Source organism: Salvelinus fontinalis, chromosome 12 (assembly GCF_029448725.1).
Source record: "Salvelinus fontinalis isolate EN_2023a chromosome 12, ASM2944872v1, whole genome shotgun sequence".
Lineage (NCBI taxonomy): Eukaryota > Metazoa > Chordata > Actinopteri > Salmoniformes > Salmonidae > Salvelinus > Salvelinus fontinalis.
This window is the reverse complement of record NC_074676.1, coordinates 36,716,679-36,729,573: the sequence shown is the minus strand read 5'-3', so window position 1 is coordinate 36,729,573 and position 12,895 is coordinate 36,716,679. Positions and strand designations below refer to the sequence as shown.

Sequence of the window (12,895 nt, the reverse complement as noted above, 5' to 3'; positions counted from 1 at the left end):
ACAGACTAGTGTGTCTACATTGCAGCTGGTGTAGGACAGACTAGTGTGTCCACATTAAAGCTGTTGTAGGACAGACTAGTGTGTCCACATTATAGCTGTTGTAGGACAGACTAGTGTGTCCACATTATAGCTGTTGTAGGACAGACTAGTGTGTCCACATTATAGCTGGTGTAGGACAGACTAGTGTGTCTACATTATAGCTGGTGTAGGACAGACTAGTGTGTCTACATTATAGCTGGTGTAGGACAGACTAGTGTGTCTACATTATAGCTGGTGTAGGACAGACTAGTGTGTCTACATTATAGCTGTGGACAGACTATCAGGATTCCATCAAATCAAATCTTTACCGTGGATTCCCAAAATGGTCTCAAAGAAGTTTAATGCAACATGTTGCTATTAATTTATGCTTAAGAGAGTGTTTTTTTAAAGAGCCCAGCAAGTGAGGACTTCACTTGTGCCCATGCCTGTACGCTCCTCCTTGCTCCTATATAATTCCACATGAACATGCCATATAACAGTGGAATGGAATCCAGATGGACTATTTATTGAATGTTATTACTGGCATTTTCAGTATATTACAGTTTCTGTAAATCTTTCACCCACTCTCTCCCCTAAAGTATAAAGACCTCAGTCTTCAGTCCTAGTAAATGGAGCATCAGCCTTTATTTGGTGATCTGAGCATCAACACACTCCTACATCCATCACTCCATTTGAGAGACAAATCACTGAAATTAGATTTCCAATGCCCCCCCCACCCCCGCTCCCTCTTTATTTCTGTGTACTGTATAGATCTTCCTTTTTCTCCCTCGTTTTCTGTTCTGTTGTACTGTAAAGTATTTACATTTACATAGGGCTGGGCGGTACACTCCCACATCATTCAACAAAGCCTCATAAAGAGAAATAAGGAGCCAACTGGTGAAGGCTTTAATGCAGCACCATGTGCATTACCATTTAACAATAAACACCTTGTATTGAACATCCACTTTGAAGCTTCCCTTGCAGATCCAGTAGTAGTAATTACCACAGGCATACTGGGGAGAGCCACTGAAATAAGGTGATAGCAAAGCAGTCTGGAGATGTGTCTGTCTGAGAGCCACCGCCATTCATACTAAACAAGTGCTCTGCCTTCCTTCTGTTCTGTCTGATAGGTAAACACTGAAGGATTCAGTATTATCAAGCCCGAAACCCAGTCTAATACTAGGTTAAAGAATCTTTGTTATATGTGAATACATGTTTGATCCCACTGTTTTTGCATGCATTAACAACAGGTTGTATTGTATGGTGATGTTTTTTATAAGCTTCTTTCATGCATTTATACAATGCAACAATTCAGTGCATTCAATGCACTCAGTCATGAAGTTGTATTTGTTTACCAAAAAACAAAAGCAGGTGGAAGTCATTCTTAACTTCAATATAGAGGCCTTGAGACCAGTAGAGCCCATTGTTTGAAATGCTGCTTACTGTACTTGGATGTGCTGCTTACTGTACATGGAGGTGCACTTGATTACCTCACAAACTAACACACATGGCCTACTACAGGACTAAGGTCTGGGAACACCTGAACACAATGTATGTCCCATTGTCCTGTTTGTGTGTGTGTTTGTGTGTGTTGGGGAATGAACCTAGCTGAGTCAGGCCCCATGCTTCCCAGTCTGATCCCCTCTTTGAATCACTTCCTTCTCCACATTCCAGGGCTTTTTTCCAAAATGCTGCTTTCTGTGACTCAGGACGTAACCTCACAGTTGCCCAGGCTGGAGCTGCAGCATTCACACAGTCACAACCCCCCCACAAACCAACCATGTGTAACATAGGTTTCAAGGGCAGACTGGCTGGCCCTGTCCAGCTTTCAACACATAGGGACAGCATCGGACTCTCCATCTCTCTGTGTGCGTGTGGGTGTGTTGACAGGTAAAACAGCCTGCCACTTCCTGGTCCATGAGAATGCAAATCAGACCCCTTGTTTGCAGGCAATTATTTGTTTTATCCTTCATACACAGCCAACCATACACTGGCAGCCTTTGGTTTATAGGCAATGTTGTTGTGTTTTGTTGTTACATTGTATCAGTGGAAAGGGGGAGGAGACACAAAAATAGATTTATACTTATTTTTTACACAACAACAAAAAAACACACACACACAAACAATTACATCTACTCTGGCCAGACCCGCATGCTCACACTTCCGTCCCTGGTGCTTGTATTATTGTTTGCCACATGGTCTTAAACTGTAACAATTCGTTTTTTCTCGGTCACCCAGGCTATTTCAATAACAAGTAATTTGATTTTTCCACTGTGTTAATGATGGCGGATGAAGTGACTTCCAAGTTTTTAATATACATTTTTTCAAGATGAGAAGAGAATCGTCCAGCCCATTGGGTATGTCACTACACCCCCATATGCCATGCCTTGAAATATGCAGACAGACAGATTAAAAGTATGTTTCCATTGTAATACTTCTGACAGCCAACTTTCTAGCTCTGCCCATAATTTTTGGACTTAGTATTCCCAGAAAGCATGGATTATTGGATCATTACATTTTACAATTGAGACATGACTCTTGTCATTGTGCTTTAGAATTTGTGAATTTTGTCTCTTGTATAATAAATACTATACATTAATTTATAGTGGATTAAGAACACATTTTCGTTAACTGTATTTAACAATAGTTATGCTCCAACTTTCCCTCCATCTTGTGCCAACATCAGTTCTTTTTAAGTCCGAGTTCCAATAATAAATAAAAAAACTAAGATATGCTCTCTCCAAGCTTTTGCATATCTTACCTATCACATGAACATTCCCTCAAGGTTGCTCTGATTTCAAATCCACATTGTGTGAAATGCAACTTAAGGTGCATGTATTTGAAACTATCTACATTGGTCAGTCCAAAATTACTTTTTAACTCTGTCATGGAAATAAATGTACTTCCTGTTACCAAGTAATTTACGGTTTATATGCCTTTAGTTTTCCATGTGGACCAATTTTGCTGTGAATTATGCAAAGCTATCCAAGGATTGTTCCATAAGGTTGTGTTTTTAGGGAGAGATATTGGGTCTTTAAAATATGTCTCAATTCCACATTGTTATAGTGCTCTTAACTATGAAGTTAATGTTCTTAGCTTTATCCTTTGAAAATAGACACGTAAATATATTCTAGGGATGAGCATGCACATCTTCAATATGAACCCATTGTTCCTCTTTAGTGCATTGAATTACAGTGCATTCAGAAAGAATTCAGACCCCTTCCCCTTCCTTTTTTCCACATTTTGTCACGTTACAGCCTTACTCAAAAATGTATTAAATGTTTTTCTCATCAATCTACACACAATATCCCATAATGACAAAGCAAAAACAGGCTTACACATTTTTGCAAATGTATTAAAAATAAAAAACATGAATACCTTATTTGCATAAGTATTCAGACCTTTTGCTATGATACTCGAAATTGAGCTCAGGTGCATCCTGTTTCCATTGAGCATCCTTGAGATTTTTCTACAACTTGATTGGAGTCCACCTGTGGTAAATTCAACTGATTGGACATGATTTGGAAAGGCACACACCTGTCTATATAAAGGTCCCACAGTTGACAGTGCATGTCAGAGCAAAAAACCAAGCCACGAGGTTGAAGGAATTGTCTGTAGAGCTCCGAGACAGGATTGTGTCGATGCACAGATCTGGGGAAGGGTACCAATAAATGTCTGCAGCATTGAAGGTCCCCAAGAACACAGTGGCCTCCATCATTCTTAAATGGAAGAAATTTGGAACCACCAAGACTCTTCCTTTAACTGGCCGCCTGGCCAAACTGAGCAATTGGGGGAGAAGGGCCTTTGTCAGGGAGGTGACAAAGAACCCAATGGTCACTCTGAGCTCCTCTGTGGAGATGGGAGAACCTTCCAGAAGGACAACAATCTCTGCAGCACTCTACCAATCAGGCCTTTATGGTAGTGTCCAGACGGAAGCTACTCCTCAGTAAAATGGACTTGACAGCCCGTTTGGAATTTGCCAAGAGGCACCTAAAGAAAGACTCTCAAACCATGAGAAACAAGATTCTCTGGCCAGATGAAACCAAGATTCAAGTCTTTGGCCTGAATGCCAAGTGACATGTCTGGAGGAAACCTGGCACCATCCCTACGGTGAAGCCTGGTGGTGGCAGCATTATGCTGTGGGGGTTGTTTTTCAGCAGAAGGGACTGGGAGACGAGTCAGGATCGAGGCATAGATGAACGGAGCAAAGTACAGACAGATCCTTGATGAAAACCTGCTCCAGAGTGCTCAGGACCTCAGACTGGGGTGAAAGTTCACCTTCCAACAGGACAACGACCCTAAGCACAAAGCCAAGACAATGCAGGAGTGGCTTCGGGACAAGTCTCTGAATGTCCTTGAGTGGCACAGCCAGAGCCCGGACTTGAACCCGTTCGAACATCTCTGGAGAGACCTGAAAATAGCTGTGCAGCAACGCTCCCCATCCAATCTGACAGAGTTTGAGAGGATCTGTAGAGAAGAATGGGAGAAACTCCCCAAATACAGTTGTGCCAAGCTTGTAGCTTCATACCCAAGAAGACTCAAGGCTGTAATTATTGCCAAAGGTGTTTCAACACAGTACTGAGTAAAGGTATTGAAAATCTCTGGAGAGATGTTGATATGATGGCGCCGGTGGGTAGGGCCGTCTTATCGGCCCTCAACCAATCATGCTATTTTGTTTGTTTGCGTTGTTTGTAACTTGTTTTGTACATCATGTTGCTGCTAGCGTCTCCAATTACTGAAAATAGCTTCTAAACATCAGAACTGGGATTTCTCACCTGAAACTGGATGAAGAGTTTTTCTTCAATGAGTCGGAACGCGAGGGATATACTGTTGACAGCCGATCAGGCCTTGATCCCCATGATTCGCTGGAGAAGGAAACGTAGATTGAGGCAAAAGATCAGGGTGCCTTGTGAAGACCAGGCGACGAGTGGCAAATCTGCCCTTGCCCTCCGTTCTGCTAGCTAACATTCAATCGCTAGAAAATAAATGGGACGAACTGAAAGCACGTATATCCCACCAACCGGACAATAAAAACTGTAATATTTTATGCTTCACCGAGTTGTGGATGAATGGCGACATTAAGACCATAGAGATGGTGTGTTATACACTCCATCGGCAAGACAGAACAGCAGCTTCTGGTAAGACAGGGGGCGGTGGCCTATGCATTTATATAAACAACAGTTGGTGCACGATATCTAAGGAAGTCTCAATGTTTTGCTCGGCTGAGGTGGAGTATCTTAACTAGCCACTTTAAACATTGCCACTTTATTTAATGTTTACATACCCTACATTACTCATCTTATATGTATATACTGTACTCTATACCATCTACTGCATCTTGCCTATGCTGTTCGGCCATCAATCATTCAATATTTATATGTACATATTCTTATTCATTCCTTTACACTTGTGTGTATAAGGTAGTTGTTGTGAAATTGTTAGGTTAGATTACTTGTTAAATATTACTGCATGGTCGGAACTAGAAGTACAAGCATTTTGCTACGCTCGCATTAACATCTGCTAACCATGTGTATGTGACAAATAAAATTTGATTTGAAATTCTAGACAACCTCTGCTCCACATACAGATGCGTACAAAGCTCTCCCTCGCCCTCCATTTGGCAAATCTGACCATAACTCTATCCTCCTGATTCCTGCTTATGAGCAAAAATTAAAGCAGGAAGCTTTAAAAAAGTGGTCAGATGAAGCAGATGCTAAACTACAGGACTATTTTGCTAGCACAGAATGGAATATGTTCCGGGATTCTTCTGATGACATTGAGGAGTACACAACATCAGTCACTGGCTTTATCAATAAGTGGATTGAGGACGTCGTCCCCACAGTGACTGTACGTACATACCCCAACCAGAAGCCATGGGTTACAGGCAACATTCGCACTAAGCTAAAGGGTAGAGCTGCCGCTTTCAAGGAGTGGGACTCTAACCCGGAAGGTTATAAGAAATCCCGCTATGCCCTCTGATGAACCAACAAACAGCCAAAGCATCAATACAGGACTAAGATCGAATCATGCTACACCGGCTCCGACGCTCGTCGGATGTTGCAGGGCTTGCAAACTCTTACAGATTACAAAAGGGAAGCACATCCGAGAGCTGCCCAGTGACACGAGCCTACCAGACAAGCTAAATGCTATGCTCACTTCAAGGCAAGTAACACTGAAACATGCATGAGAGCATCAACAGTTCCAGATGACTGTGTGATCACGCTCTCCGCAGCCGATGTAAGACTATTAAACAAGTCAACATTCACAAGGCCGCTGGGCCAGACGGATTACCAGGACGTGTACTCTGGCAAGTGTCTTCTCTAACATTTTAAACCTCTCCCTGCCTGAGTCTGTAATACCAACATGTTTCAAGCAGACCGCCATAGTCCCTGTGCCCAAGGACACTAAGGTAACCTGCCTAAATGACTACCGACCCATAGCACTCATGTCTGTAGCCATGAAATGCTTTGAAAGGCTGGTCATGGCTCACAACACCATTATCCAAGAAACGCTAGACCCACTCCAATTTTCATACCGCACCAACAGATCCACAGATGATACAATCTCTATTGCACTCCACACTTCCCTTTCCCACCTGGACCCTGATCTCCTTTCCCCCGTGCCCTCAAGAAAGTTGACTTTGGTCTGAAAATTCCAGTTTACATATGATCATGCGAGGATATTTAGCGTTCTTCTGCTTCACGCCGATCTGATGGCATCACTCCAGATCCTCCAGTGATTCATCCACGTCAAGCTCCTCTGATATCAGCTTGAATGGTCCCCTATCCCCTCCATCTTCTGGTAGGGAGAATATTCTCATAATTTCTTTGCTTTTCTAGCTGATCCAGTTCATGTTCTGAAGTTTGAACCGTTGTTTCCAGAAGGCCAATTTTGTCTTATTTGTCCACGCGCCCGCCTTGTATATCCTGTTGGGGATGGGGGCGCTGTTTAGACTATTTATGCTAATTTGGCTAATTTTTTAAACGGCTTCCCACAAAATCCTTGATCGTACAATATGCATATTATTATTATTATTGGATAGAAAACAGTCTATAGTTTCTATAGGAGTTGAAATTTTGTCTCTAAGTGGAACAGAGCCCATTCTACAGCAATTTCCCTGACATGGAGTCAGATTTGAGAAATGTTGGCCACTCTTCTGAAGTCAGTTAAAAGGGCACTGTCGTTGCTATGACTATACGGACACTTCTTACGTCTTCCCCTGGATGCCTTTACGTGATGACGATTCCAACGGGGTCGATTGCGCGTTCACAGGCCCTACAAATGAAAAAACCCTGAAGCTAGTCATTCTTTGGGAGCTGCGTCATGAGCCTAGAGGACACCGGCGCGCACCTGTTCCAAGCGTTAGTTTAGCCTGTTATATTTCTCCGGTCATCTTTTCACTCGTTATAGGAGTTAAAAACATCATAAGGTAGTTAATTTAAAGCGTTTTATAGCAATTTATATCCGTTTAGTGCGATTTTGGGACATTTATTTTTGCAACGATGTGAAAAGTTGGGCACGCTTTTCAGTTCATCCCGAACGCAGTTGACATTTCCACATGGCAAGAGGACAGCTTTCCACCAAAAGACGATTTCTCCCAAGAAAGGATCCTTTGCCCAAGATACTGATGGAAGAACAGCTCAAGGTAGGACATTTTTATTATGATAAATCGTGTTTCTGTCGAAACATTTTAGTGGCTTAGGACGCCATGTTTTTTGACGTAGCTTCGCTTGGCGCAAACTGTATTGAAAAGTAAGGATAAATTAAAAAATGTAATAACGCAATTGTATTAAGAATTAAATTGTCTATCAATCCCTGTCCACCCTATATTTTTTAGTCACGTTTATGAGTATTTATGTATAAGAGTAGATCACTGTCTAAGTGGCGCAAGGACTTTTTCTTTACCAGCTTGTCTACATTTCACATTGTCTAACCATGATTTTGGTGGCTAAATATAAACATTTTCGATCAAACTGTATATGCATGTTGTAATGTGATGTTACAGGAGTGTCATCGGAAGAATTCTGAGAAGGTTAGTGAAAAAATTAATATCTTTTGGCGATGTTGACTTTTATCGCTCACTTTGGCTAGAATCAATGCTGGGCTGCTAATTGCTATGTGCTAAGCTAATATAACGATTTATTGTGTTTTCGCTGTAAGACACTTAGAAAATCTGAAATATTGTCTGTATTCACAGGATCTGTGTCTTTCGATTCGTGTATGCTGTGTATTTTTACGAAATGTTTGATGATTAGTAGTTAGGTAAACACGTTGCTCATTGTAATTATTCTAGTCCATTTGTGATGGTGGGTGCAATTGTAAACTATGCCATCTACCTGAAATATGCACTTTTTTCTAACAAAACCTATCCCATACCATAAATATGTTATCAGACTGTCATCTAATGAGTTTTGTTGTTGGTTAGGGGCTATAAATATCTTAGTTTAGCCGAATTGGTGATGGCTACTGGTGTTGGTGGACAAATAAAAGATGGTGGATTATGCTAATGTGTTTTTAGGTAATAGATGTACATCTTTACATATTGTGTCTTCCCTGTAAAACATTTTAAAAATCGGAAATGTTGACTGGATTCACAAGATCTGTGTCTTTCATTAGCTGTATTGGACTTTAATGTGTGAAAGTTAAATATTTTAAAAAAATATTTTTTTTGAATTTCGCGGCACTGGTTTTTCAGTGGGGGGGGGTGTGCCGCTAGCGCCACGCTGATCCTAGACAGGATATGCATATCTGAGACATATCCTCGAGGAGACACTTCTGCTGTGTAAAGGGCAGACCAGCTATGCAGAACTGGTCTTTGTATCACCATTATGATCTAAAGCTTATTAACTGATACAATGGCAGATTTGTTTTAGAGAGCGAGAGAGACTCACAGGCCTGCATGCTAGTCACACCCCAGTGTTCTGCAGGGAGATACACCATTCTGGTCTGGAGCCGGAGCATGAGGAATGCATGCAACACAGCATCTAGACTCACTGACAATTCACTTTCTACTCTCCTCAGAGTTGTGATGTAACACAAATGGGCTGTAGTGATAGATATCCAATACCTGTTAGCATAAAACTATTCCATTCTGGAATACTTTGAAAATGCATCCTTCCTCCCACACTTTCTTGAAATTAATCATTGGTCGAACAAGTTTGGCTAGGTGAAAGCAGGGGTGTCACTATTTTGCATTCACAGATGCAGTCAAGTCAGATAAGTGATTACTTCAAAGGATGGATGCATTTAAGTATCCAAATGTTGCCTAAACATGCTGCAGACAATGCAGTAGAAAGCCTGCAATGAAGTTGAAAATAGTTTAATACAAAATGAAACAGTCAAGCTCTTTTTGATAACTTTTATAGATGCTTGATATTAAAGATATGGATAACAATACAGGCAAGTCAATACCACTGCTAAAAATAGGTTTCCTAATTTTAACTGATTGAAGGGTTCCTTGTGTCATAAGTATAAAGTAAGCAAAAGTTTGGTTGGATGATGAAGTACAACAAAATGTTCATTTTAAAAGATCAATTGGACGTGAACTGAAGGTATAAAAAAAAAAAGTTGTCAAAATCGATGACACTTTCAGATACATTTTCTGCATATGCAAAAGCTCTGGCCACAACGGTGTTGTGATCAAAATGAATGGAGAAGAAAGAGAGAAACCTCAAACTTACAACCACTCGGACTGTTGTCTCTGATTTGGACATAAACATCAGTTTACAGCAAACAAGACCATATAATTTTTATTGTATGAGGGAGACAATATCTGATGGTCGGATCACTATAGGGATGTTTTTGCAAATTTGCGTTTTACAGCTTTTGGCCTAGTTTTTTTGAACTTATTGACTTATATCAACCATGGCAGTCAACTGTTAACACAAGTCATCTAAAAGATCTGCTAGCAATGTACAATACCATTTAATAGCTAGCTTCATTCAGAACGGTTTATAAAATGTTGCCTTCCATTGAGCATGTTGTATTCCACTGAATAATGTGAGGATAAGAAAACAAAAGAGATGAATTAGCAGCTAATTAGCAACTTAATACATCCTAATAAACATTTAGGATTTGATTATTCACAGAGGTAATGGTGGCTTAAAGGAACTGCAATACAAACTTGTGGCAAATATTTTATTATAGTTTGACCATTTTAAGTGCCCACTTCGATCTGCACAAATGTACCAATGCACCTTATTCTCATCATAACAGCCATACAGACTATGATGTCCGATGATTCCGGACCAGACAATATATTGAAGAGCTTTTTCAGCCTTGCATCAGGCTATCACTAAGTAATCAGGACAACCGATAAATCGAACGCGGTGTGTAAATTCACATTAAACTTCTTATAACACTTCACTGTTTCGTTGGTCACACTCAACTTGTAACACCTGAAATTGACCTTTAAAATATATGACCACATTGCAAGCAGGTGATTTAGATGGAAAAGGGGTAAGTAGAGTATCAACAATTGTATTGATTATTTGCAACTGACCTACTATAGAAATATCATACATCTCACTACTTTTAGAGCACAACTGGAACCAAATAAAAACGGACATTTAGAATTTTCAGATGAATATCATTTTTGTATTATGGCACTAAACATGAAACAAACTTCAAACTTGAAAAGAAAACAAATGAAGTCAATTGACAACAAATGTCCATGAAAAAGGACTAGAAGTAATTACACATCCGTGACCAACAATGTTCCATCCATAGAAATATGGGCCCTTCCCTTCCCTGCTGCAGTTTCTATTGGGTTCGGAGCTGGTAATCTGGAAAAGAAAATGAAAACCAATATCGTTAGTGACCAAATTGGTAACATCATTTTAGCCCACAGTCATACATGGATATTGACTGATATATAATACATCCGTTTGGCCATAAAAGCCAATGCTTAGAGAAGCCGTTTCCCTACCCTTCCACCTAAACCTCAAACACTCACAATGGAAAATAATTCATCAAAATGAATTGGTGTTTCAATATTATTCCTAGAGCCAAACAAAAGAAAACCGGATGTGTCTCTTGGGAGCTGGCTCCACCCATTGTAAAACTAACAGAGGACAAGTATGTATGAGACAACTGATTAAACCAGCAGAACCAGCTCAAGGATAAGTTTCCTTATTTTGGTTCCCTAAGACCAAAGATACTGTGTAAGTAAGGAGATGTTGAGTTAAGTTTCTCTGGTGCTTTGCTTGGCAGTGTGAGTTGTAAACAAACATCTTAAATACACAGATTTACAATGGGAAGCACACAGCTGTGTCGAGTTTGGTTTCTCTGCTCAGGCCAAGTTCTGACTGCTTATCTGTTCAGGAATCTCAGAGTTTTGAGTAGAGGTGAGCATGAGATCCACACTCCCCCACACAGTCCCCCACCCACCTACATACTGGCTTGTGTACTGCTTTATGTTTGTGGAATTTGTGTGTCCTCTTACACGTCACAATGTGGGCAAGCACGCAGCATGGGCCGGATTTAACGAGATCAGTACCGTCTGTTAGTAGAAACCTCTCCAAAATCACTGGAGCCGAAGAAACAGCCTCAATGTATGTAATAAAAAAAGACGTTAGACGTGGAGTGATGAAATGGTTTGCCCCCCCAAGCCCAGCGTATCTGGTTTTCATTTGCCTTGAACAGTATCTGCTTTAAGAGCAATTAAGTGCAAAGGTTAAGGTGGAACAGTGTTTCTGTGGTTGCTAGGGGAACCAAGGGCACTTGGAACAATAGTGCCCGGAGCCCAATAGTATTGTGACGCGAGTTGACTTTGAAACACACTACTGACATATTTGTAATTTGTTTGTGACGGTGGTTGGAGAAATTCTGTGCCAAATTCAATAGTTATGAAGAGTCTAACACAGACGCCCACAAGTCCCTGCTACACACGCTTTAAATTTCACAACATGTTTACTTCTAGTGAAACTCAACGGTTTGCTTTCTAAATGTTGCGATTCATATTGTTAGTTTGAAATACTTTTTTCATGTGAATAAAACTGAAGACTTTTTGATCCTTTCTAAACATTTAACTAATAAACTTCAAAATAGTACTACTCGGTAATATGACATTTCTTAAAAAATAGGATACTTTTAACAGAACTCTCTAATCCAGTCTTCACATCAGTCTAAATAACTGACTCAGATGGATAAACTATTTTAAAAATTGTAGCAAGCACATGCCACGGGCTAGACAATGGTTCTACTGGTTTCCCCCCTTCCTAACCATCAAACACATGCTGGTTCCCTATATGGCGTTTGAGAGAAAACATTAAAAGGGGTAGAATAAGACAGCTTAAGGTCTAGGACTACTTTGGCTGTGGTAATTGATAAGCTGTGTTTACAGGCCTTTACTGCCCGCTCATGGGAGATCTCTAATTTGGTCCTATGCGCCCCTCTCCCCAAAAACGTACGCACACAGTTATTCTTGCGGAGATGGTGACAGTGCGTGGCTTTGCTGACTCAGGCTCCTGGTCATTGCACACTAACACAGGGACACGCAGATGATGTGCCATTCGCACGCCGTCGTCCACAACAAAGTGCTTGTCGGTGCACGGGTGAAGCTAAACCACAGACCTGTGACCCCACAGCAACCGCCATCAACATGCCAATCAGGACCTAAGTCCACATCAAGGCCCCCAAGCCACTCTGCAAATCTGACAAGGATTTTCAATCAGCCTGAAGAAAACACTAGGCTGCCAAAGAGATCAGGGCCTCTAGTTGACTTCGGGCCACTGCTTTGTTGTTGTACAGTGAAGTGTATCACTTCCCCATAAAATAACACTGCTCCTCTTTTAAAGTAATATGAAACGTGGAATTTGAAGTACTTTGTCTTTCATTGTTTGATTACAGAGTGATATGTCATGTAGGCTAGGCATAG

General features: G+C 40.8%; 1 protein-coding gene across 1 annotated transcript in view; it reads right to left on the bottom strand.

Moving 5' to 3' along the window:
* Positions 1 to 9,362: 9,362 nt before the first annotated feature.
* The window catches only part of LOC129867291 (AP-1 complex subunit mu-1-like), a 31,549-nt gene continuing 28,016 nt past the window's right edge, over positions 9,363 to 12,895 (bottom strand). The window contains exon 12 of the mRNA XM_055940586.1: positions 9,363 to 10,802. Coding sequence (XP_055796561.1) covers positions 10,780 to 10,802 — 23 coding nt within the window. The 3' untranslated portion in view covers positions 9,363 to 10,779. The remainder of the gene's footprint in view (positions 10,803 to 12,895) is intronic.